Below are 27,864 nucleotides of genomic sequence, written 5' to 3' on the forward strand. Positions count from 1 at the left end.
GGTTATATTTGGTTATAAGATTATCAATAAAATGCAGTCACAAAATAATAAAAAAAAATTATAGGAAACTTGAAGATCCTCATGATCCTCAGATGCTAATGTGAGAAATGTAGCTACAGATGATAGGACATGTGCGAGTTAAGTGAGAGACAGGAATTAGGCATATAGATTATGTAAACATACTACTTTTATTAATATGAGTAGTAGGAGGTATTGAGACCTAAAGTGTGCTAAATTATTAAACAATCTACAGGGCAGGTTTAACAGGTGAAGAAACACAGCCAAGGAGAGCTTAAAGATTCTCCCACAGTTATATAGCCAGTAAGTGGTAGATTCAGGATCTGAATCCAGGTAGTATGGATCTAGAGCTTGTGCTATTAGCTCCTTCCTTGTTGAAATAAAAACAGAAGTCTGTAATTTCATTATAATGTGTAGAGTTAAATCAAAACTATTTCTCTTTATCAGAAGATTATTTAGGAGGCTGAAAGCCAAATTTATTGCTCACCTCTAGCTAGTGTGTATGGTTTGCATTCTTATTTCTACTTCCCTATCCCTTTGTTTGAATTCCTTAAGTTTATCTTATCTTACTTTTAATTATAAACCCATGTAAAATATTTTTGGAAGAAGGTGGTAATACATGAAAAGGCATTTCATGTTCCTAGTATAAAAACTATAAAATCAAAATTAACATTTACTTAATCAGCTGCAAAACATGCTACTATATCAACTAATCAACTGTCACCCAACTTATTATGGGTTATGTTTAATGTGGGCTATAGCATATTTTAATATATCAGATATGATTTAGGGTAATGCCCTAAAAGAGAAGAATGCCCAAACTTCACAAAGATCATAAATGTTACCTAGATTAAATGAAAAAAAATGTAACTAAGATCCACTGTAAAGTGGTAAAAAAAAAAAAAAAGAACAGGTATTTCACCAAAAAAGAGAGACAGATGGCAAATAAGCACGTGGAAAGGCATTCAACATCATTAACCTTTAGAGAAATGCAAACAAAAACCATGATGGCATATCAATGCACACCTACTAGAACAGCCCAAATAAAAAAATAATTATGACACCAAATGAGGCCAAGAAAATGGAGAAACTGGGTCTCTCATACACTGCTGGTAGGAATGAAAAATGGTACAGTCACTATAGAAAATAGTTAAGCAATTTCCTTCAAAACTAATCACATGTTTACCATATATCCTAGCTATCAGATTCTTGGGTGTTCATCCCAAAGAAATAAAAATTTATGGTCTTGTAAAAAACTGTACATGAATGTTCACAGTTTGTTGGTAATAGCAAAATACTGAAGAGAACCCAAATGTCCTTCAATGGGTGAATGGTTGACAACCCTTAGAATATCTGTGCAATGGAGTACTCTCAGCAATAAAAAAAAATGAACTAGCCCTGATACATGTAACAATCTGAATGCACCATAACGGCATTACCGTTAGTGAAAAAAGTCGACCTCAAGAGATTATATGCTGTATGATTACCATTTGCATGATATTCTTTTTTGTTATTATCAATACTATTTTGATTGACATAATTATATACATTGATGGAGTAAAATATGATGTTTTGATATATGTATACAATTATCCTTGATTAAACCAAACTAATTAACATATCCATCACCTCACTTACCTATACCATTTTTTATGATGAGACATTTGAAATTTACTCCCTTGGCTATTTTGAAATACATGACACATTTGATTATAGTCACCCTATTATGCAACACATCTTGAAACTTATTTCTCCTGTCAGTATGAACTTTGGATCACTTGATCAACAATTCACTTCCTCTCTTCCACCCACCTTCCGTCTCCAGTAACAATCATGCTACCCTCTACTTATATGAGTTCGACTTTTGTGGTAATGAAAGCAAAAATAGATAAATGGGATGGCCTCAAACTAAAATGCTTCCGCACAACAAAGGTAACAATTAACAAAGTGAAGAGACAACCTTAAACATGGGAGAAAATATTAGCAAACCATATATCTGATAAGAGGTTAATATTCAAAATATTAAAACTTAATATCAAGAAAACAAATAGCCAATTAAAAAAAAAATGGGCAAAGGATCTGAAAAGACATTTCTCAAAAGAAGTGGCCAACAGGTATACAAAAAACATGCTCACCATCACTAATTATTAGGTAAATGCAAATTAAAAAGACAATGAGATATCACCTCGCACCTGTTAGACTGTCTTTCATCAAACAGTTGAAAGACAACAAGTATTGGTGAGAATGCAGAAAAGTGTTGATGAGGATGAAAGAAAAGGCAACCCTAGTACACTGTCGGGGACACAAATTGGTACAGCTGGAAAACAGTATTGAGTTTTCTCAAAAAAGTAAAAACAGAACTCCTATAAGATCCATTGGTCTAGGAACTGCAATCAATATGTTGAAAATTTCTACCCTCCAATGTTCACTACAACACTATATAACCTTCATGAAATGACAAAACTATACATACATATGGAGGACAGGGAAAGAGGAAGACATGTGGATATGAATACAAGGCTAGTAGCATGATGGAGTTCTTTCATGATAGTGGAACAGTTCTATAGCTGGAATGTGGTAGTGGTCATATGAACCTATAATGGGATAAAACTACATAGAACTAAAAACACACATATACATACACACACAAACACAGCATTGCAGATAAAAATTGTAAAAACTGAATAGCTCATAGTCTAGATAATATGCCAATAACTATTTTCTGGTTTTGATACTGTACTGTAGATATATACAAAGTTACCATTGGGGGAAGACTACACAGGTATAGGAGAAGGGTATGTATTACTCTTTGCATTATTTTTGCAATTTCCTGGTATTATTTCAAAATAAAGAGTTTAAACAAACAAACAAACAAAAATGGTCCTGGGTATAACCTGAATTTGAACCTACGAGTACCTGACTCTAAACATATACTACTGCCCTGTGTACTATAATGCCTACAAAACATGTTTTATTAAAATATACCAAATATGCATGATTTCCTAGAGAGAAAAATGTATAGGATGTCCATTCTGGGTTACTTAAAGACATTTAAGGAAGTTCAAATGGTACTTTATTAGGAAGTTTAAAATATCAAATCATTTAGTTCACAGCATCTAAGACCAAGTGTTCCAATGTACTAGTGTGGTCATGGAAAGAGAACTTCAGAAGTCGAGTAGAAAGTGATGACTGGGCTGCCTTGGCACCTTGTCTAGAGACACAGCTTCTCACTCCCTTCTCATTAGAGGCAGCTCTGTAGTTTCCTGCGTCTCACTAGAGGGAACTCCATAGTTACCTTGTTCATGTGAAAGGTTGACAGCTGTTCCACTCTTTTCATACTAGGCAAACAAACTGCACAGCAGAAAGCTGTAAATAGAGCCGTTACATTACACATTCATTTCAACTTTCTGATGAGGCTGTCCTTGTGAGATACAAAACATGGCCAAATTACAATTATATCACAGCCACCAAGGTAAGCTAATGGTACCAAGTGGTTTCGGGGAGTGAGCAAAAGTTGCTGTCTGTATTCATGTTAATTAATCATACCCTTGTACATCATATGGTACCTATAAAAAAAATTACCCATATAGGCAAGGGCAAGGTAATAATACAAAATAATCAAAATAGTAGTGAGATAGTTAATGATACTTTTTCTGTTTAGAGCCATCTTATTTTATTTCAATAAAAATTACCCCAAAATATTTTTATTGATCAAATAAATAACTTTTAAAACCAGAGACAAATGGATTCATAATGTCAAATCCCCAACACTGAATGTGCTATTGGTCAGAGCTGCTGCAAACTCAATTACATGTAGTTCAATTTAACAAATATATAATATCAAATATTGTTTAAAAAAACATAAAGAGAAAACATTGCTTTTGGAGATGACAAAAAAAGGCAACAGTCTGTGGCTTCAAGGAGGAGACAAATAAGTATGCAGTTAGAAAACCCAAGGAAGACCATTGCCACTGCTATTAAGCATGCTGACAGGCAAATTCAATGTTATGTTAATAACAAGAAAGAGAAAACTCATGAGAGAGTCCTCAAGGATTCAAAAAGTGGATGTCATCAATTGTACTTCTAATGACAGAACTAGGATTAATGGCTAAAATCACAACATACAGGAAGCCTGGTGGTATATATGTAAGCCCTTTTAATTTTTTTTAATTAAAGGTTATATATTTATATAACTTAGGGCTTAATAAATTGTTGGCAACTTACTAATTTCAGTGATATGTGATTAAAACTCTTTACTAGAGAAGATTTTATGGGGCTCTTTCAAGAGCCTGTGTTCTTCAGAGGCCCCCACAGACAACAGGAAAGAATGCATTCTGATACCCAGAGCCACAAATAAACAGTCCACAGAAACTAGGTGTAAGGGAGACCTATAGCCTATGAGGATGAAATACTATCCAAAGGAGTCATGTTGGGCGGAGGAGACTGAATGACCCAGGCTCCTCTCTCAAGAAGAGTTTTTTACATTTTAGAGAGGCGGCAAAAGCAGCAGAGGAGAAAAAGAGAGGCATCAAAAGAACAGAAAAAGAAAAACTGAGCCCTGATTATGGCAAAGCAGCTGTAGCACAATGGAACTGATATCCAGTTCTGAAGGAACAATGAGCTGACTAGGCATCCAGACAACCTGCTAGGTTGCCAGAACTCCACCCTAGTTCTCCATAAGACCCTTCTGTTCACTTGCCAATGCATTTTCCTACTATGCTATAAGAATTTACTCATCATAAGAGGGAACCTTAAGACAATGTTGAACGTCACCTGAACTAGAAAACAGCCACAGTCAAGAAATTACTTCCACCATTTTTTTCTATTCCAGGAAATAGCTTATTGCTTATTGCAAAGAACTACTCGTCCCCAAATGACTTAAATAAAACTCACAAAAGACCATCTTGTAACCTACTGCAAGACCAGCTAAAAATCCTCCGAATTTCCATTCTCTGTTTCATATGATTAGTTGAATTGTTTGTGCCCTTCTACCATTCTGGTTGGTCAATGCCCACAAACTGGCCCCAACTAAACTTTAATCAAGCTTTTCTCTTTCCTTCAAACCCCTAAACTTTGTCCCACCCTTGAGCAATAGACGATGAACAATTCCTTTTTAACAGCCCCTCCTCAGAATCAGTTGACTTCAGGAAAAAACATTCCCTGATCAACTGTCTAATTATGCCATCCCCCCATCCCATTCTCATACCTCAGGTTTTTCCTGGCATCATTTACTCCTCCCTGTAAAGGAAAGGGCCTTTTCTGCTTGACCCTTGTGATACTTATAAGCAGTTCTCTATGTTGCAAAATTCTTTCTCCCCCTATTGCAATAGTCTTTTTGGATAAAGCCTTTCCTTGCCTAAGTCCAGATTTGATTTTGTTTGACATTTTAAGCCCAGAAAGATCATAACCTTGCAAAACACAAATTAAAACCATTATATAACCTCTTAGTTACAATTTATAGAATCACATTATATGTCTTTCTTGATATATAGCTATGTAATAAAACATATAAACATATAAGTATATAGGACATACAAGATACCATAAATAACATCTATCATTTTTTTCCTAATGTTCAAATAGGAAAATTAGACAATTAACTCTTAAAATTAAAATATACCTGTTAAAGTGAACCATTTCATAATGAAAATGAAAACCTGAAACCAAACAACTGAAGTTTTGAAATCACAGAAATAATTTATATTTTACCTTTGTCTGGTATAGTTCAATCATCTCTTTACAACCTACTTAAAAGAAGGAAAAATGTTGATGAACTTGTATTTGTGTTAGCCAATTATTAACCGAAGCACAAAATTAACAATAATAAAAGTATAGCTGCTAAAGTTCTTTTTTTTTTTTTTTTTTTTTTTTTTTGCAGTTTTTGACAGTGGCCGGGTTTGAACCAGCCACCTCTGGCATATGGTGCTGGCGCCCTACTCCTTTGAGCCACAGGCACCACCCCTAAAGTTCTTTCTTAAGAACTTCTGCATCAATCTGTTGTCATGTGTCCAGTTGGTACAATGCCCTAATTGCAATTCAGCAGTTTTAACTGTAGAGGGCGCAGTAGATAGCACATTAATTACAGTACATCCTATAAATACTCAATGTAAAAACAAGAAAGGAAATACATAAGACATTTCTAAGACCAGAAAGCCTATGTTTTTCTAGAATATTTGAATTCTTGTTTAAAAAAAAATATTTTTAAATATTCATAACAAACATATCACAGAAAAATGAACTACTCACCCGCATTGACTATAGCATCTACCTCTAGCAATGTGATGTCACCTCTATAGAGAGAAACTTTTTCACTCAAACTTTTCTTCACCTCTGATATTTCCTGAGTATTTTCCTCTGTAATAAAAAGGGATACATATTAAATAATACTTTTAATTAATTTAATTAAGACAGTTTTATAGTCAAGACAATTACCTGAGTTAATAAGCATCACACTCTACTACAAAAGACAAGGTAGAAATAAGAGTATAGCACTAGGGGTGTGATCTATTCTTTATTCATTTTGCATTCCTCAATACAAGTGCACCATCACATACACAATGGGCATCAAAAATTGGAGCAAGTTACATGGGTTAGCAAAAAGTCAACATGTATTACTAATTTTATTTATAAAAATATCCATTTTAAAATAAAATTGGGTACCACTACATTCAAAGGGAGACAAGAAAATGATACATACTATCAAGACAAGTAATTTTTCACAGTTATTTGAAGATTATTTCTCTATTGTTCTGGGTACCTAAAGGCATCCTTGAAAATAATATTTACACGAGAACAAAAACATTTAACTTCAGCTCTTCACTACTTACAAGTAACAAACTATCTCTCAGGATAGGACATTTCAAGAATATTTGAATTCGTCAAACTGCTTTCTTATCAAATTGTGTATCTAACCTTTCACTCTAGGGGGCGCTGCTAGATTTAAAAGAGAAGTAGCTCTACCACCAACACACATCAGCCAGCGAAATAGTGTATTTAAAACAAACCAAAAACATTATGTTCTAAAACCTGATATACGTCTTAATGTTTTAGAAAAAGACTATACATTTGAATTTTCATTTATTTGTAAATACTATGTTAACATAAATTAAACCTATTAAATAAGGCTATATAAAATCAATATTTTAAAATACATTAAACTGCCATATAAACAACTTTTTACTATACTTTTAAGAAAGTTGATTTATAAACTAAAACTTTTAAAATTATTTATGATCTATGCAAATCTTTCATAAGGCAAGATAATGCTATTCACTCACTTAAGACAGATGAGCCTGCAATTTTGAGATATTTAGGGGATTAAAGTGATGAATTATGAGTCACCTGAATTGTCTTAAGACGACAATAGCCAAAGAAAAAATTGGCCAAGATTAAGCAAACAATGTGTGGCCATAAAGGTAACCCTTCTTCTCTCTGCCTACAAAGCACCCCTTCTTAGCAACCATTTCTCTCTTTAAAAGGCTTCTAATAAAAATTCTCACTGGTAGTAGTAATAATAAGGGGGAGAACAGTGTGGGCAAATTGTATATTAAAAGAGTAGAGAAAGACTTTAGGAGGCTTCAAAATATTAAACAGTAGTTGAGCTAACCTCCTAAAAGACTCCTAGACTACTATTTTCCTCTGTCAGGTAGTGGTTAAGAACAGATTTCACTGTCAGACAGCCTCCGTTGAAATCCTAGTTCTGCCAATTAACAGCTGGGTGAGTTTGGAAAAGTTATTTATTCTCTCCATAACTCAGCCTGTAAAATATTGGCTTCTTCAGAGTTAACATGGGCCTTTTACACTTAGAATGTTTGCCCCATGGTAAGCTATCAACAAATACAACCTTCTTTTACAAAGGTGACAAACGCTACTTCAGCATCCATGTTTAGCATCCACAGACCACAACAGTTAAAAGTATTTTTTGAAAATATACTTGTTATTTTTCATAAAATACTGATATATTTATTATTGTTGCCTATCAGTGAAAGAGACTGCATTTTGTTTGTGCTCTAATCAAATTGTCAATGCCTGCCCCAATGACAAAACCTTTGAGCTTGAGATCCACATCCAATCAGTTTCTTTTTTTTTTTGCTGGTAGAATCTTTTTTTTTTTATTGTTGGGGATTCATTGAGGGTACAATAAGCCAGGTTACACTGATTGCAATTGTTAGGTAAAGTCCCTCTTGCAATCATGTCTTGCCCCCATAAAGTGTGACACACACCAAGGCGCCACCCCCCTCCCTCCGTCCCTCTTTCTGCTTTTCCTCCACCCCCATAACCTTAATTGTCATTAATTGTCCTCATATCAAAATTGAATACATAGGATTCATGCTTCTCCATTCTTGTGATGCTTTACTAAGAATAATGTCTTTCACTTCCATCCAGGTTAATACGAAGGATGTAAAGTCTCCATTTTTTTTAATAGCTGAATACTATTCCATGGTATACATATACCACAGCTTGTTAATCCATTCCTGGGTTGGTGGGCATTTAGGCTGTTTCCACATTTTGGCGATTGTAAATTGAGCTGCAATAAACAGCCTAGTGCAAGTGTCCTTATGATAAAAGGATTTTTTTCCTTCTGGGTAGATGACCAGGATTGCAGGATCAAATGGAAGGTCTAGCTTGAGTGCTTTGAGGTTTCTCCACACTTCCTTCCAGAAAGGTTGTACTAGTTTGCAGTCCCACCAGCAGTGTAAAAGTGTTCCCTTCTTTCCACATCCACGCCAGCATCTGCAGTTTTGAGATTTTGTGATGTGGGCCATTCTCACTGGGGTTAGATGATATCTCAGGGTGGTTTTGATTTGCATTTCTCTAATATATAGAGATGATGAACATTTTTTCATGTATTTGTTAGCCATCTGTCATCTTTAGAGAAGGTTCTATTCATGTCTCTTGCCCATTGACATATGGGATTGTTGGCTTTTTTCATGTGGATTAATTTGAGTTCTCTATAGATCCTAGTTATCAAGCTTTTGTCTGATTGAAAATATGCAAATATCCTTTCCCATTATGTAGGTTGTCTTTTTGCTTTGGTTATTGTCTCCTTTCGCTGTACAGAAGCTATTCAGTTTAATGAAGTCCCATTTGTTTATTTTTGTTGTTGTTGCAATTGCCATGGCAGTCTTCTTCATGAAGTCTTTCCCCAGGCCAATATCTTCCAGTGTTTTTCCTATGCTTTCTTTGAGGATTTTTATTGTTTCATGCCTTAAATTTAAGTCCTTCATCCATCTTGAATCAATTTTTGTGAGTGGGGAAAGGTGTGGGTCCAGTTTCAGTCTTTTACATGTAGACATCCAGTTCCCCCAACATCATTTATTGAATAGGGAGTCTTTCCCCCAAGGTATGTTCTTGTTTGGTTTATTGAAGATTAGGTGGTTGTAAGATGTTAGTTTCATTTCTTGGTTTTCAATTCAATTCCAAGTGTCTATGTTTCTATTTTTGTGCCAGCACCATGCTGTCTTGACCACATGGCTTTGTAGTACAGACTAACATCTGGCATGCTGATGCCCCCAGCTTTATTTTTATTACTAAGAACTGCCTTAGCTATACGGGGTTTTTTCCAGTTCCATACAAAATGCAGAATCATTTTCCCCAAATCTTGAAAGTACGATGTTGGTATTTTCATAGGAATGGCATTGAATAGGTAGATTGCTTTGGGAAGTATAGACATTTTAACAATGTTGATTCTTCCAATCCATGAGCATGGTATGTTCTTCCATTTGTTAATGTCCTCTGCTATTTCCTTTCTAAGGATTTCATAATTTTTTTTATAGAGGTCTTTCACCTCCTTCGTTAGGTATATTCCTAGGTATTTCATTTTCTTTGAAACTATGGTGAAGGGAGTTGTGTCCTTAATTAGCTTCTCATCTTGACTGTTATTGGCGTATACAAAGGCTACTGACTTGTGGACATTGATTTTATATCCTGAAACATTACTGTATTTTTTGATGACCTCTAGGAGTCTTGTGGTTGAGTCTTTGGGGTTCTCTAAGTATAAGATCATGTCATCAGCAAAGAGGGAGAGTTTGACCTCCTCTGCTCCCATTTGGATTCCCTTTATTTCCTTGTCTTGCCTAATTGTATTGGCTAGAACTTCCAGCACTATGTTGAATAGTAAAGGTGACAGAGGACAACCTTGTCTGGTTCCAGTTCTAAGAGGAAAAGCTTTCAGTTTTACTCCATTCAGTAAAATATTAGCTGTGGGTTTCTCATAGACAGCTTCAATCAGTTTTAGAAATGTGCCACCTATGCCTATACTCTTCAGTGTTCTAATTAGATTAGGATGCTGGATTTTATCAAATATTTTTTCTGCATCTATTGAGAGGATCATATTATCTTTATATTTGCCTCTGTTATAATGGGGGATAACGTTTATGGACTTGCGTATGTTAAACCAGCCTTGCATCCCTGGGATGAAGCCTACTTGATCATGATGAATGACTGCTTTGATGATAAGCTGTAATCTATTGGCTAGGATTTTGTTGAGAATTTTTGCATCTATATTCATGAGTGAGATTAGTCTGAAATTCTCCTTTTTGTTTGTGTCTTTTCCTGGTTTTGGTATCAGGGTGATGTTTGCTTCATAGAATGTGTTGGGGAAGATTCCTTCTTCCTCAATTTTTTGGAATAATTTCTGCAGTACAGGAATAAGCTCTTCCTTGAAGGTTTGATAGAATTCTGGTGTGAAGCCATCTGGACCAGGGCATTTTTTGGTTGGAAGATTTTTTATTGTTTCCTTGATCTCAGTGCTTGAAATTGGTCTGTTCAGGAGCTCTATTTCTTCCTGGCTGAGTCTAGGGAGAGGGTGTGATTCCAAATATGGATCCATTTCCTTCACATTGTCAAATTTCTGGGCATAGAGTTTCTGGTAGTATTCAGAGATGATCTCTTGTATCTCTGTGGGATCAGTTGTTATTTCCCCTTTATCATTTCTGATTGAGGTTACTAGAGATTTTACTTTTCTATTTCTCATTAGGCTGGCCAACGGTTTACCTATTTATTTATTTTTTCAAAAAACCAACTCCTTGTTTCATTACTTTTCTGAATGATTCTTTTGTTTTCAACTTCACTGATCTTTGATTTGATTTTGGAGATTTCTTTTCTTCTACTGACATTAGGCTTAGATTGTTCTTCTTTTTCCAACTCCATAAGATGGTTTGTGAGATTGTTGATGCGCTCTCTGTTTTTCGAATGTAGGCATCTAAAGTGAATTTTCCTCTCAAAACTGCTTTTGCAGTATCCCACAGGTTTTGGTAGCTTGTGTCTTCATTGTTGTTATGCTCAAGGAAGTTAATGATTTCCTGTTTTATTTCTTCCTTTACCCATCTGTTATTCAACAGAAGATTGTTTAATTTCCATGTCTTTGTGTGGGGTCGAGTGTTTTTGTTAGAGTTGAGTTCCACCTTTAGTGCCTTATGGTCTGAGAAGATACAAGGTAAAATTTCAATTCTTTTGATTCTGTTGGTATTTGTTTTGTGTCCCAGGATATGATCAATTTTGGAGAATGTTCCATGGGGTAATGAGAAGAATGTATATTCTTTATCTTTGGGATGGAGTGTTCTATATGCATCCATCAAGCACAGTTGTTCTAGGGTCCATTTAAATCTCTTATATCTTTGTTTAATTTCTGTTTAGAGGATCTGTCCAGCTCTGTAAGAGGAGTGTTAAAGTCCCCTGTCATTATGGTACTATCAGATATCATATTGCTCAGACTGAGTAAGGTCTGTTTCAAGAATCTGGGAGCATTTAAATCGGGTGCATAAATATTTAGAATTGAAACATCTTCTTGTTGTAATTTTTCCCTTGACCAATATAAAGTGACCATCTTTGTCTTTTTTGACTTTAGTTGCTTTAAATCCACATGTATCTGAAAATAAGATTGCAACTCCTCTTTTCTTCTGAATGCCATTTGCCTGAAAAATTGTCTTCCAACCCTTGACTCGGAGCTTTAATTTGTCTTTTGAAGCCAGGTGTGTTTCTTGTATACAGAATATGGATGGCTTGTGTTTTTTAATCCAGTCAGCCAATCTATGTCTCTTCAGTGGGGAATTCAAGCATTAACATTTATTGAGATAATTGATAAGTGTGGTAGTATTCTATTCATCTTATTTGGTGAGAGTCCATTGCTTAGTTTTATCTTTTGCATCAGTGTGGAGGTTAGGTTCTGTCCTTTAATTTCTGAGTTCTTACTTTGCTGCTGATCCATTGTGGTGGTCAGTGTGCAGAACAGGTTGAAGTATTTCCTGTAGAGCTGGTCTTGTTGTGGCGAATTTCCTCAATGTTTGTATATCCGTAAATGAGTCGATTTCTCCGTCAATTTTTAAGCTTAGCTTAGCAGGGTACAGAATTCTGGGCTGAAAATTGTTCTGTTTAAGTAGATTAAAGGTAGATGACCATTGTCTTCTTGCTTGGAAAGTTTCATTAGAGAAGTCTGCGGTCACTCTGATGGATTTGCCCCTGTCGGTCAACTGGCACTTACTCCTGGCAGCTTGCAGAATCTTTTCTTTTGTCTTGACTTTGGACAGGTTCATCACAATGTGTCTTGGAGAAACTCGGTTAGAGTTAAGGTGACCTGGGGTCCGATATCCCTCTGAAAGCAGTGTGTCAGAATCTTTGGTGATATTTCGGAAATTTTCTTTTATAATATTCTCTAGTATGGCTTCCATTCCTCTGGGGCATTCTTCTTCCCATTCTGGGATTCCTATAACTCGTATGTTGGAACGCTTCATAAAGTCCCATAATTCTGACAGTGAATGTTCTGCTTTCTCTCTCTTCTTTTCTGCCTCTTTTACTATCTGAGTTATCTCAAGAACTTTGTCTTCTACCTCTGAAATTCTTTCTTCTGCATGGTCTAACCTGTTGCTGATACTTTTCATAACATCTTTAAGTTCCCTAATTGACTATTTCAGTTCCTTCAGCTCTGCTATATCCTTTTTATATTCTTCATATCGTTCATCTCTTATTTGATTCTGTTTTTGGATTTCCTTTTGGTTAATTTCCACTTTATTAGCAGTTTCCTTCATTGTTTCCATCATTTCTTTCATTGTTTTCATCATGTGTATTCTAAATTCCCTTTCTGTCATTCCTAACATTTCTTTACAGGTGGAATCCTCTGTAGTAGCTACCTCATGGTCCCTTGGCGGGGTTGTTCTGGACTGGTTCTTCATGTTGCCTGGAGTTTTCTGCTGATTCTTCCTCATGAGTGATTTATTTTATCTGTTTCCTTACCCTAATTTTCCTTTCACTTCCTCTTGCTCTTTAAGTTCTCGTTCCTGTGGACTAAGGGTTCGATGAGTCCTTTTGGTCCAGGACCAGAAGGGTGACAAGGCTGAAGAGGAAGAAAGGGATGAAAGAAAGGAGGACCAAGTGAAAAAAAAAAAATAGAGAAAGGAGAGGGGGTGGGTAAAAGGAATATTGACAAAAAGAAGAGAGGCACAGAAAGAGGGAGACAGAGCAAGATAGGTGTACAGTAGGGTACTTTGACAGAACCTTAAAAAAAAAAAAAAACACCTTCTGGGGGTGCCCAGTTGGGTGGTTCCCTTGAGGTCAGTAGCTCTTTGCTAACTTGATCAGACACAGTACCCCACTTCCACCAAGTAGAGAGGAAAGACAAAAATGCAATAAATCAAACCAAAACAAGCAAACAGAAAACTTTACAGGATAAAATTGGGTGAAAAACCAAATAATAGCAGTAGAAACACTAACAAAAATGAAGTTCTAGTTATTGAAAAAGGCAGCAATGGAAAATTATTATTAAACTAGAAAAATTGAGAAAGAAAAAAGATCTGTACGGAAAAGGTTAAAATTAAAAAACAGAACAACATCAAAATAAACAAAAAAACAACCAAACCAAAGAAAAAAAAAACAACCAAAAACAAAGCAGTATGTATATGTTGTTGAATATTGTCTGGGCAACACGTGGTCTTCTGGGGTATGAGATGTTAATCACAGTTCTGATACGACTGGAGGCTGCTGATTTCTCAAACCCCAGCAGGTAGACATCCTACATCTCTCTTCAGCCCACTTAAAAGGCACTTTGAACTTGTAAACTTGCTGAGCAGAACCTTTCCCAGGAAAGCGCTTGTCACTGGAATCACTGCTGAACTGGCTATCCACTTACCCAGTATGCCAAAACCGGTCTCACTCTGCTCCTGATGGTTAGAGCAAGGCGGCTCAGACCCCAGCCTTAGGCTACTCAGTCACTAGGTTACCAGCTCCCACCCAGATTCTAGCTCTGCGACCCTGAGGGTGGAGCTTGCCAGGGCAGATCGCTCATAATGGCTCCCTGTGGCCCACAGCCAAACACTATTAGCTCCATCTGGCTCAGTGGCTCAGACTGGGGCCCTAAACAGCGGCCAAAGTTCTCTGCACTCCTGCTCAGGCTCTCCTCAAGGTAGTTCAACTGAGTGCCACGTCCAAAGACACCAAAACAGTTCACAGGTAAGGCCTTTCCGGTTTGCAGTCTCGCTGCTACTGAACTTACAGTTGCAGACAGGTTTAGACCAATTGAACACACGCGACCACTTGCTGTTTTTCCACTGTTTTAGTCCTCCTCTTGGGGTCCAGAAGTCTCTCGCTGACTTCCTGTATCCTCACAGGGGTGATGATAGGCAGATCCCACCAGCCAGAGATGCCTGGAGTCCTATCTCCCCAGACTCATGGTGCCCAGATACAAGGAAGCTGTTACTCAGCTGCCATCTTGCTCTCTCCCCCCCAATCAGTTTCTATTGTTACCACATTACTACATTAGAAATTCCTGATTGTAAATTAAAGATTGTTGGATAACAATAAATATTTGGTGAGTTTATCAGATAATTCTAGATGTTTAGCTATTGTGAACCTAGAACTTATAAAAGATTCCTCACCGGAATTTGGTGTGTGTGTGTGTGTGTGTGTGTGTGTGTGTGTGTGTGTGTTTCCCCCTCAGTTTAATGCAAGGGTATAAACAACCAGGTCATGAACTGGGTATAAACTCCATCAGGCATGAAATTGACAAGCATATAACAAATGAAAAAAGAAAAACTGTTTCAACTTGGCAGACAGAGTAAATACATTTCCAATCCATTTTCTAATTGCTTTTCACTCTATAAGGTATTTCATTTTCTCATGATGAAATTATGTCATATGTAGTACTAGTGTTACAAATGTAGTATTACATTACAATACTATATTTGTAGTGATGTGATTTTTAAAAATATGTTAGAATAAATCACATTTCTTTCTCCAAAGGGAATGGTTTAAAAAAGGTATTGGAAAGCATTAAAGTTTAAACCATTTATACCACGCTTCACTGTCTTTAGAAAAAAATCTTAATCACTCATCTCAAAATTTCAAAAATGGGATATTTTGAGCCTGAAGTGAAAATTCAAGCAATTTAACATATAGAATATACTGCTGTGACATGTTACTCAAGTAAGTTACTCAAAATTGTCCGTACTAGAATTATTAACATCACAAAGAAGTATTTTCATCTCTCTCTCTCATTTTAAAAACTAATATGAAGGCCAGGTGCAGTGGCTCACGCCTATAAATCCTAGAACTCTTCGAGGCCGAAGCAGGTGGATTGCTTGAGCTCAGGAGTTCCAGACCAGCTTGACCCCATCTTTAAAAATAGCCAGGCATTGTGGCAGGTGCCTGCAGTCCCAGCTACTTGGGACACTGGGACAAGAGGATTGTTTGAGCCCAAGACTTTGAGGTTGCTATGAGCTATGATGCTACAGCACTCTAAAGAAGGTGACACATTGGGAGACTCTGTCTCAAAAAAAAACTAACATGAGCATCTTTTTTTCCTCAATAGTCATATTTACATCCCAATTCCTTGCACGGTATGCCAAAAAGTCATAAACATACTTAAAAGCTATAATTTGATAGTACTAATAATTATCAATATTTCCTTCAAAAATAAATCAAATCCTAGTGACCTATTCTTTTCCCATTCTGATCACCCCAACACCATGACCACACAAACCACTAATGACATATTTTTGAACATCAACTGTTCTCTGTGACTACAAAAACATAAATTACTAGAGGCGACCTCTTTGATTTGCATAGCAATGCACCACTTTCCTTTTCACACAACTGTTCCATCAGCACTGATCATAGAGTATCCTTTTCCATATTTGAGGTGTTTAGTAATAAACAGGACAAAAAGTTGTCAAGTATTTCTTCCTCATGGACATTACATATGTTCACAAAACACCAATGCAAATTTTGATCACTAACTTCATTCAATTGCTAAGTTGGAATATCTATCAGGGTACACACATGCTTGCAATTGTTCCTCCAAAACATATACTATTAATATTGTGAAAGGAAACCAGAACAGGATAGTAGGAAAACAGTAAAACAGATTTTATTCAGAAGCTACTTCAATACAGGAAAAGAGAACTCAGTATAGAACTGGGTTCAACTGAATATAACAAGAATAACTGGGGATTTATAGCCCAAGAACAGGATGGGTGATAGTGAGTAGACACTTAATAAAAGGAAACATCAGGAATACAGAGCAGGTAGGATTCTAGCAAAAGAGACTGACTTAATAGGATTCTTGCTGAATGTAGGCTGAGATAATCACATATTGCCTAAGAGGATGAGAGGGATGAGGAATTTGGTCAGATATCAAGGGTTATCAGATATTAAAGGTGGAAGCTTCTCTCTAAACTGACTTCTCAAGATTCTTATTCAACTGGACAATGTAAGTCCAGCAAAGATGGGGCCTAAATGAGAAAAGGGCTTAGAGAAACCTCACTAACATTTGGTTAAGGGGAGAGTCTTGCCAATACTCCTTCTTATACAAGGAAATAAAATATATTCTCATAAATGTTGCCCATACATGAATAGTTGTGGTAATTTCTTCAGTTTATACCAGGTTGTCCAGTTTCAGTTTCCAGAGTTTTGAGGAAATTGTAGTTTAAGTCAAAGATGAGAAACCTGAGCTCAGGAGTTCCAGACCAGCTTGACCCCATCTTTAAAAATAGCCAGGCATTGTGGCAGGTGCCTGCAGTCCCAGGCAAGATAAATGTTGCATTTATTTTTACAAAAGGTCACGTGTGGCCTTCCAGATCTCCAAGTGTAGCCCCTTGGCCAAATCCAAACTTCACAAAACAAATCCCTTTATTAAGAGAATGAGTTCTGTAAAACTTGGGTTCAGTCAAAGGTCACATTCAAGGATCCAGTTGTCAGTAATGCCAAGTCAGGAAGGTGAGAAAAAAATGGAAGTGTTAGTTTGGAGAACTATCATCAGCTACAGGAGGAAGCTATTAATAGAAGAATCGGCAATATTTATAAGATGATAGGATCCAGTGCAGTTTACAGGTAGATAACAAAAACTTCAAAGGAAATGAACAAGACTAGAATTTAACTCAGTATACACCGTGGTTTTACATTTCAACTTAAATTTTCTCTCTATAGTCACCACCCTTTTTGATTCTTATTTACAAAATAAAGTCTGGCCTCATTAGATTAGGCCTAATTGTTTACCTAATTGTAGAAAGAATGGTAATTGACCCCTTAGAACTTTTTTGGTTTGCTTTGCTGGAATGTTTCATAAGATTTGACTTTTAAAAGCCTCCTGAGGCTTAGAAGTGAAACCAACAATTCACTATTAGATTTTTCCTATAATAACTATAGATTTGGATGGATTCCTCTCTTTCTGACTTTCCAAAATTATCCTATCATTCTTAGACCTTCCAAGAAGGCTTCATCTACAAGGCTGGGATCCCTCGTAAGCCAGGTACCATGCCAATTTTCCCAAGTTTTTGTAAGCACTAGCTCCATTAGGCAACCTTTGTGCCTTAAAACTATCTGGACATATCTGATTCAATGTCATTCTTAAGTATGACATTCTACTCAAGGTCTTTTATAAACTGATTTTCCCAATTACGTCCCAGGACAGATTTTTATTAAACTTATATAAATTATTGTATTGCCATGAAAATAGGAATACTCAGTAGGAGTTTCTGAATTTTGGAGGGATCAGATAGGAAGATAAATGTTGCATTTATTTTTACAAAAGTATAATCTATGAAATTATCATGAGTTATAGATAGCTTGAGAAAGATGAAGAAAGTCCTTTAAATAAAACACTCAAGAACCAGCAATGTTCTAAAAAAAAAAACATAAAAATTATCATCATTCTTTATTATTTAATTCAATTCCATCTAATTGATTTTTCTTTTATTTGGATTAGCAGTTTTATGAACCTGTCATCTTTTCCAGTGGTATAATCTAAAAGTTTTATGAAGCTGTCATCTTTTCCAGTGGTATAATCTAAAAGTTAACTAAGCAATGCCATTGAAAGCCTATACCCCAGAACACCTGGCATAGTCCTTTCCATGGGATCTCTGGGACAATTACTTTTTAATTGAAAATGAAGCACTTTGACCTGTAAGCCAGAGCTGTGTCAAGAAGAGTCAAAATAAAAAAAAAATCTGTATATAAGGCTTAAAATGTCTGTGGTTAAAAGTCTAATGAGAGTTTATTATATAAATGATTTAACTAACAGAAGAATTTGGTTAATTCTGTGGCACACATCACTTAAATAATAACTTGAATTATGACTGACTACATTATACCACTATATATCATGGACAATAAGTTTATTGGCAAATTGCTATGAAATTCTAATAATTCCTGAAATAGTTACATTATTAATATTTATTCATACAAATATAACTGGGAAAGATTAAATATAACTTCTTATTTGACAATACTTCTCATGTAATTTAGTATATGAAAAAAACTAAATATTTTTATAAGGTGAAAGAATAAATCCTTTGAAACTTTTCTGGAGCCCTTTGGGAACTCTCAAGGTCAATCCAAGATCAAGATTTTATTTAGGATTTGATGTTGAAAAGCTGGGAAAAAATGTCAAAAGATCTGAACATTTGATGAAATAAGATCATAAATCACTATGAAGTAAGACTTACATGCTCTTAAAAAGAGATGATACAGGGGGGCAGACCACAGAGGCTCCCGTCCACAAGGAGATTTAAAGGACAGAAGTTTAGAAGTTTAGTAATTAAGCCTATGGTTTGGAGCTGAGCCAATAGACAAGGTTGAAGAACACACATCAACCCTGCTAAGGCGAACTGCGACCACAAGGAAACAAACAATAGGTACAAAATCCATCGCCAAGCAGACGGGAGTCCCATCCCCCATAAGAACAGCTTGCAGTATACTCTATACAAACAAGTGAGCAGAGTTAAGATCCGCTTCTATTTTATCCCACAAGAGAGACCCTCTAAAAGCTGGAACCCCTTCCCTAGAGAGGACTTACGAGTGTGCCATGGCACTCTCCCATCAGGCATAAAACTGTATAAAACTGTATATATTCTCTACCTGCAATTCTGAACTCCCAGCACTCCCCTCCAATCTCACTCCAAGGTCTGGAAGCCTGTCCCCCATGGAGTCCAAATTCTTGGGCATTTTCTCCAGAGACACAGGGCATGGGCTGTTGCTGGTCTGTGCTGATTCTGCGGCAAGGGAGTAAGGAGAAGATAGTGAACTGAGGCTGAGGGAACCTTATGGGAGAATGGGAGGCAGTGCCCTGGCACAGAGCAGCAGCAGTGACAGCAGGAACAATAGGGATCACACCCCTGGGGATATTTTAAAGAGACACTCCCTGACTCTCTGGGCAACCGGGCATCTTCTCCAGTGGCAGCCACTGGCAGAACAGATCTGGGATGGAAACACAGGCCCTGTGAGTAAACGGTATGCCTGAGGCAGTACTGCCTGGACGGGGTGCAGTGGAGATGCACATAGAGACAGTATACTCCCAGGAAAGAGCTGAGCCAGGACTGCTTTAGTGAGCCTAAGATGCACCTGGCCCTCAGGAGATCATAGCTGAGACAAAGACAGGCAGGAAAAGGCAGAAACTGAAAGCTGAGTATGAGCTCTAGCTGCACCTACCTCAATACAGACTTCAGCTGAGACAGACATGGCAGCTCCAGGCAGCGGCACAGACCCAGACTGAGTCGCAGTTTCTGTGAACTTAAACAGCATCTGATCCACAGGGGAATATAGCTGGGACAAAAACAAATTCTGCGAAGTTGTTCTGTTCTGTCAGGAACATCAATCCGGGGCAGGGCTGGAACTGAGTGAACCGCCCCAGCCTCCATTAAGCACCTGAGGTTGTCAGGCCTTGGCTCCGCCTGCTGGATGGTGGCAGACTGTGGAGGCCTAGCTGAGGAGACATAGATCTCTCTGTGACTCAGGCAGGCGCAAACCCTTAGAGCATCTGCTCATTGGTGGGAACTGGGTCACAGCCCTGTGGGGGTACCAGTGACTGGGTGTGACAGAGGTACAAGGTGGGGAATGAGGCATCAACCTTCCTAGACTAATTCATTTATTTGCCTTTTGACCTCACGGAGCACCAGACGAGTCATATTTGACCTGCCAGCAGGCCCCTGCTATCTAGTTGCTGGAGACCTTTTGAACTCTCCCACCTGAGACTGGTGCTGACTGACAATTGATTTGGACCTCTTGAACTGGGCCAATCATCCAAGGACTATCCAAAGTAGTACCCTAAGTGTGTGGTTGTAGGAAGGTTTGATTTTCCTTTTCCAGTTGTTTCCCTTAGGGGGCGGGGTGACTTAATTGCTGGTATTTCTCCACAGTGGAGATTTCAACCCAGAGTAACTGATTCACTAGGGTAGGACATAGACCAGCTGAAAACAAGACAGAGCCACTTAGCCACACCACACCAAGTAAGTCCCCAGTGTCTCAGGCCATAGCACTCACTATACAGGTCTTTTGCAAAGATCTAGGGGAAAAGGTACAGAAACCAGTCCCAGCTCGTGGGCAAAGGGCTGGTTAATCATTACTCCAGGATCCCCTCAACCCAACTTCACCTTATCTGCTCATCTAGCCAAATGGTGTAAAATAATCATGGGGCAGAATCAGTGGAAAAACTCCAGTAACATGAATAACCAGAGTAGATCAACTCCCCCAAGAAACAATATGGCAGATACAATTGAAGATCCCATTCATAAACAAATGGCTGAGATGTCAGAAATTGAATTCAGAATCTGGATTGCAAATAAGATTAATAGAATGGAGGTAAAGTTGGAATTAGAAATTCAAGGAGCATTTCAAAAGTTCTGTCAAGAATTCAATGAATTCGGCAGCCCCTATGGCTCAAGGAGTAGGGCCCTGGCCCCATATGCTGGAAGTGGTGGGTTCAAACCTAGCCCCGGCCAAAAACTGCAAAAAAAAAAAAAAAGAAGAATTCAATGAATTCAAAGACAAAATTACCAAACATTTTGACACATTGAGACAAGAAGTTACAGCCCTCAAAGATCTGAGAAATACAGTAGAATCCCTCAGTAACAGAATAGAGCAAGCAGAAGAAAGGATTTCTGACACTGAAGACAAAGCTTTGGAATGCTCCCAAACTCTCAAAGAGAAAGAGAAATGGAGAGCAAAAATGGATCACTCTGTCAGAGAGCTCTGGGATAATGTGAAGAAAACTAATATTCACCTTATAGGAATCCCTGAAGACAATGAAGTGGCTTTGCAAGGCACAGAGGCTCTTCTTCATGATATTATGAAGGAGAACTTTCCAGACATGCCAAGAGGTTCTGAAATTCAGATAGCAGACAGTTTCAGAACCCCAGCATGACTCAACCTGAATAAGATGTCTCCTAGGTACATGATAATTAACTTCACCAAAGTTAAAATGAAGGAGAAAATTCTGAAAGCAGCCAGACGTAAGAAAACCATAACCTACAAGGGGAAGAATATTAAAACGACTGCAGATCTCTCTGCTGAAACCTTTCAAGATACAACAGGGTGGTCATTGACTTTTAATCTCCTAAAACAAAATAATTTTCAAACCAGGATCGTGTATCCAGCTAAACTGAGTTTCATTTATGATGGAGAAAGTAAATACTTTAATGACATTCACATATTGAAGAAATTTGCCATAACTAAACTAGAACTCCAGGATATTCTCAGACCTATCCTCCATAATGAACAGTGCAATCCTCCACCACAAAAGTAAACTCACTCAGAAACTTTTGATAAAATTCCAACTTCCACAGTGGCGAAAGGATTAAAAATGCCAACTGGACTTTCGAAAAACATGATACCTAAAATTCTACCAGGCTTATCAATATTTACAATTAATGTGAATGGCTTAAATTGTCCTCTAAAGAGGCACAGGTTGGCTGATTAGATACAAAAACTCAGGCCAGATATCTGCTGCATACAAGAACCTCATCTTACCTTGAAAGATAAATATAGACTCAGGTTGAAGGTATGGTCATCTATATTTCAGGCAAATGGAAAGCAGAAAAAAGCAGGTGTTGCAATTTTATTTGCAGATACAATAAGCTTTAAACCAACAAAAGTAAGGAAAGATAAGGATGGTCACTTCATATCTGTTAAGGGTAACACTCAACATGATGAGATTTCTATTATTAACATTTATGCACCCAACCAGAATGCACCTCAATTTATAAGACAGACTCTTACAGACACGAGCAACTTGATTTTCCTCCAGCACCATAATAGTCAGAGATTTTAACACTCCCTTGGCAGTGTTGGATAGATCCTCCTAAAAGAAGCTAAGCAAAGAAATTTTAGACTTAAACTTAACCATTCAACAGCTGGATTTAACAGACAGCTACAGAATATTTCATCTCAACAAAACTGAATACACATTCTTCTCATCAGCCCATCAATATTTCAAAATTGATTACATCTTAGGTCCACAAGTCTAATCTCAGCAAATTTAAAAGAATAGAAATTATTCCTTGCATCTTCTCAGACCATTGTGGAATAAAAGTTGAACTCCATAACAACAGGAATCTGCTTATACTCATACAAAAACATGGAAACTAAATAACCTTATGCTGAATAACAGCTGGGTCATAGATGAGATTAAGAAGGAAATTACCAACTTTTAGAACAAAATGACAATGAAGAAATGAATTATCAGAACCTCTGGGATACCACAAAGGCACTCCTAAGAGGGAAATTTAAGAAATTTAGCACTGTGAGCCTTCCTCAAGAGAACAGAAAGACAGGAAGTTAACAACTTTATGGGACATCTCAAGCAACTGGAAAAGGAAGAACATTCCAATCTCAAACCCATCAGAAGAAAAGAAATAACCAAAATTAGAACAGAATTAAATGAAATTGAAAATAAAAGAATTATACAACAGCTCAATAAATCAAAAAGTTGGTTTTTTGAAAAGGTCAATAAAATAGATAAACCTTTGGCTAACCTAACCAGGAAAAAAAGAGTAAAATCTCTAATTTCATCAATCAGAAATGGTAAAGACAAAATAGCAACAGACTCCTCAGAAATTAAAAAAATCCTTAATGAATATTACAAGAAACTTTATTCTCAGAAATACAAAAATCTGAAGGAAATAGATCAATATTTGGAAGCATGCCACCTCCTTAGACTTAGCCTGAATGAATTTGGAAATATTGAACAGGGCTATATCAAGTTCTGAAATAGCATCAACTATACCAAATCTCCCTAAAAAAACAGCCCGGGACCAGATGGCGTCACATCAGAATTCTACCAAAACTTTAAAGAGGAACTAGTATATATATTACTCAACCTTTTTCAAAATATAGAAAAAGAAGGAGTACTACCCAAGACATTCTATGAAGTAAACATCACCTTGATCCCCAAACCAGGAAAAGACCCAACAAAAAAGAAAATTATAGACCAATATCACTAATGAATATAGATTAAAAAAATTCAACAAAATCAGGAACCAGGCAAAGTTGCCCATTGTCTCCACTGCTTTTTAACATTGTAATGGAAGTTTTAGCCATCACAATTTGGCAAGAAAAGCCAATCAAGGGTATCCATATAGGGTCAGATGAGAACAAACTTTCACTCTTTGCAGATGATATGATTGTATATTTCGAAAACACCAGTGATTCTTCTACAGAACTCTTAGAAGTGATCAAGGAATACAGCAGTGTCTCCGGTTACAAAATCAACACTCATAAATCAGTAGCCTTTATATATACCAACAATAGTCATGATGAAAAAATAGTCAAGGACTCTATTCCGTTCAAGTAGTGCCAAAGAAGACGAAATATTTGGGAGTTTACCTAACAAAGGACATGAAAGATCTCTATAAAGAGAACTATGAACCTCTAAGAAAAGAAATAGCTGATGATGTTAACAAATGGAAAAACATACCATGTTCCTGGCAGGGAATAATCAACATCTTTAAAATGTCCATACTACCCAAAGCAATATACAATTTTAATTCAATCTCTATTAAAGCTCCACTGTCATACTTTAAAGATCTCAAAAAAATAATACTTTGTTTTGTATGAAATCAGAAAAAAACTCAAATAGCCAAGACACTACTCAGAAATAAAAACAAAGCAGGAAGAATCACACTACCAGACCTCAGACTATACTATAAATCAATAGTGATCAAAACAGCATGGTAGTGGCACAAAAACAGAGAGAGAGATGTATGGAACAGAATAGAGAACCAAAAGATGAACCCAGCTATTTACTGTTACTTGATCTTTGACAAGCCAATTAAAAACATTCAGTGGGGAAAAGATTCCCTATTTAACAAATGGTGCTAGGTGAACTGGCTGGTGACCTGTAGAAGACTGAAACTGGACTCATACCTCTCACCATTAACTAAGATAGACTCTCACTGGATTAAAGATTTAAACTTATGAAACTATAAAAATATTAGAAGAAAGTACAGGGAAAACACTTGAAGAAATTGGCCTGGCCAAATATTTTATGAGGAAGAGCCCCTGGGCAATTGAAGCAACACCAAAAATACATTACTGGGACCTAATCAAACTAAAAAGCTTCTGCACAGCCAAGAACATGGTAAGTAAAGCAAGCAGACAGCTCTCAGAATGGGAGAAGATATTTGCAGGTTATATCTCCGACAAAGGTTTAATAACCTGAATCCACAGAGAACTCAAACATTATCAGCAATAAAAGAACAAGTGATTCCATCTCAGGCTGGGCAAGGGACTTGAAGAGAAACTTCTCTGAAGAAGACAGGTGCATGGCCTACAGACATATGAAAAAATGCTCATCATCCTTAATCATCAGAGAAATGCAAATCAAAACTACTTTGAGATATCATCTAACTCCAGTAAGATTAGCCCACATCACAAAATCCCAAAACCAGAGATGTTGGCATGGATGTGGAGAAAAGGGAACACTTCTACACTTCTGGTGGGAATGCAAACTAATACATTCCTTTTGGAAATATGTTTGGAGAACACGTAGGGATCTAAAAATAGACCTGCCATTCAATCCTACAATTCCTCTACTAGGTATATATCCAGAAGACCAAAAATAACATTATAACAAAGGTACTTGTACTGGAATGTTTATTGCAGCCCAATTCATAATTGCTAAGTCATGGAAGAAGCCCAAGTGCCCATCAACCCACGAAAGGATTAATAAATTGTGGTATATGTTACACCATGGAATATTATGCAGCCTTAAAAAATATGGAGACTTTACTTCTTTCATGTTTACACAGATGAAGCTGGAACATATTCTTCTTAGCAAAGTATCTCAAGAATGGAAGAAAAAGTATCCAATGTACTCAGCCCTACTAGGAAACCAACTATAGCGGACGCGAGGGAGGAGGATGGGTAGAGGAAGGGTAATTGGTGGGACCACACCTACGGTGCATCTTACAAGGGTATATGTGAAATTTACTAAATGTAGAATATAAATGTCTTAACACAATAACTAAGAAAATGCCATGAAGGCTACATTAACCAGTTTGATGAAAATATTTCAAATTGTATATAAAACCAGCACATTGTACCCCACGATTGCATTAATGTACATAGCTATGCTTTAATAAAAAAAAAAGAGAGAGAGAGAGATGATACAGACAACACAAACCACAGTAAATTATTTTCATATGACAGAGAATCTTTGTTTCCTAGGCAGATTACTTAAAAATTAAAAAAAAAAAATTCTAGTTTTACATCAGTACACTATTGTGTTAATTTTTAAAACAACTTTATAAATAAACCCATTCGATCTCAGCCAACTTGACCATACATGAAATTCTTAGACAAAGGGAGACTACTATAGTTAGTAGATGTTTGAGAAAGGAGTTTCAGTTGACTAAGAAATTTCCATGTGAGAAGCAAGTTCAAATAGAACAGAGGCTTCACAGAGTGCCAGGCAAAACCTTTCCATCTCAGTAGTCAGGGAATGAATCCCAACTTAAAAAAAAGAACCAGGAAGGAAGAATTACAGGCTAGTAGGTTTGTACCTTTCACACAAAGAAGTCTACGCCACTAACCCAGCTTCTACAAGCATAGCCAGAATCTTGAGAATCAAAATCTATCCCTACCATGCTTCAACAAACTGTCATGTGTGGCACTAGGCTAGCAGTCAGACTCACAAAGTAATCCCCAATCTATCAGTCAGAAGTGAAGACAAAAGTTTCAAAGGTATATACATCGGGTCCTAAGAGAGAGAGATCCAAGGGTCTAATAATTAATTTAATCCTACCAAAATCATAGGACCGTAACTGTTAAAGAAAATCAGAACTAGGCAGTAGTGAAAGCAGTGAAAACATTACTCAGGAACTACTGCAACAGGGGGAAGGATAAATCATTACAGAACTGCATTCGATTCAGAATAAAGCAAGAACAATTAGAGATTTATAGGCATGAAACAGGCTCAGGATTGGTGGATTAAAAATTACTAAGAGGAAACATCAGGGTTATGGGGCAGGCAGGATTCTGGCTAAAGAGACTTAATAGGATTCCTGCCTAGCGCAGGCTGGGATGATCACCTGTTGCCTGGAAGATGGTGAGGGATAAGGAATTTGATCGGGTATCAAGGGTTAGCAGATATCAAAGGTGGGAGCTTCTCTCTTAACTGACTTAGCAAGATTCTTATTCAAACTGGACAATTTAAGTCTGACAAGGATAGGTGCTAGATATCGGAAACGGCTTAGAGAAACCTAACTGAAGTTTGGTTAAGGAGACAGTCTCTGCCTGTCATGGTGATATCTACCTTTCACTGCCTTTGAGCTATTTTACAACTCTGTAAGTTACAAAAACTGGATAATAATACAAACCATTATCTGTCTAAATGCAAATGAATCATATTCACTGGAATGCAACTAAGTATTATCCTGTGGACAATTTACACTTATTTGCATATATTTTGCATTATTTGTAAAGTCATTTCAGCATCTTTTACTGCCTATATATATGTGGTTCTTTAAAATCACCTTTCAACTAGTGTTAAATAAAATTATTGGTAATTGTTCATTTATATTTGTATGAATCACAATCTCATCTTTGTAAAACACATTTCCCTCTCAGACATTCTTATTTAGTTCTAGTTTATTTAACTACTTATATAACATTTACTGTGATCTTTGTGTTTTTGTGTTCTTCTAATGTTTATAAAAATTAAACTCCTATAATCCTAATAAAAAATATATAATACATATTACCACTCTTCCATAATGAAGCTATAGTATACAGAAATAAAGTATAGACAAGTAATAAGTACAAAATGGGATTTGAACCCAGGCAGCCCATGGGCAAATGCTATGCAGACACTCCTGTACCTATTTTTATTTCAAGGAGTCCAACTCTAAATGAAGTGTCTGTTTGGGTCCTATCTCTGCCATTCATTGCAAAATGTAGCAATTTCATCATACCCCCCCCCCACAAAAGGCATTATTTGCTTTTTCCCTATGGGAAAAAAAAATTGGTTTTCCAGAGGAGTTACCTTGGAAATAATATAAAAGTCTCAGTAGTTTTTGCTTCTATTTGACAACGTTTTATGATATACAACAAATTAGGAACTAAACAATAGTAAAAGCCAATTTGCAA

General features: G+C 36.8%; 1 protein-coding gene across 1 annotated transcript in view; it reads right to left on the reverse strand.

Moving 5' to 3' along the window:
* The window catches only part of MACROD2 (mono-ADP ribosylhydrolase 2), a 2,256,418-nt gene that overhangs the window by 2,148,787 nt on the left and 79,767 nt on the right, over positions 1–27,864 (reverse strand). The window contains exon 3 of the mRNA XM_053574070.1: positions 6,265–6,372. Within this exon, the coding sequence (XP_053430045.1) occupies positions 6,265–6,372 (108 nt within the window). The remainder of the gene's footprint in view (positions 1–6,264; positions 6,373–27,864) is intronic.

The sequence above is a fragment of the Nycticebus coucang genome, chromosome 21 (assembly GCF_027406575.1).
Source record: "Nycticebus coucang isolate mNycCou1 chromosome 21, mNycCou1.pri, whole genome shotgun sequence".
Taxonomy (NCBI): domain Eukaryota; kingdom Metazoa; phylum Chordata; class Mammalia; order Primates; family Lorisidae; genus Nycticebus; species Nycticebus coucang.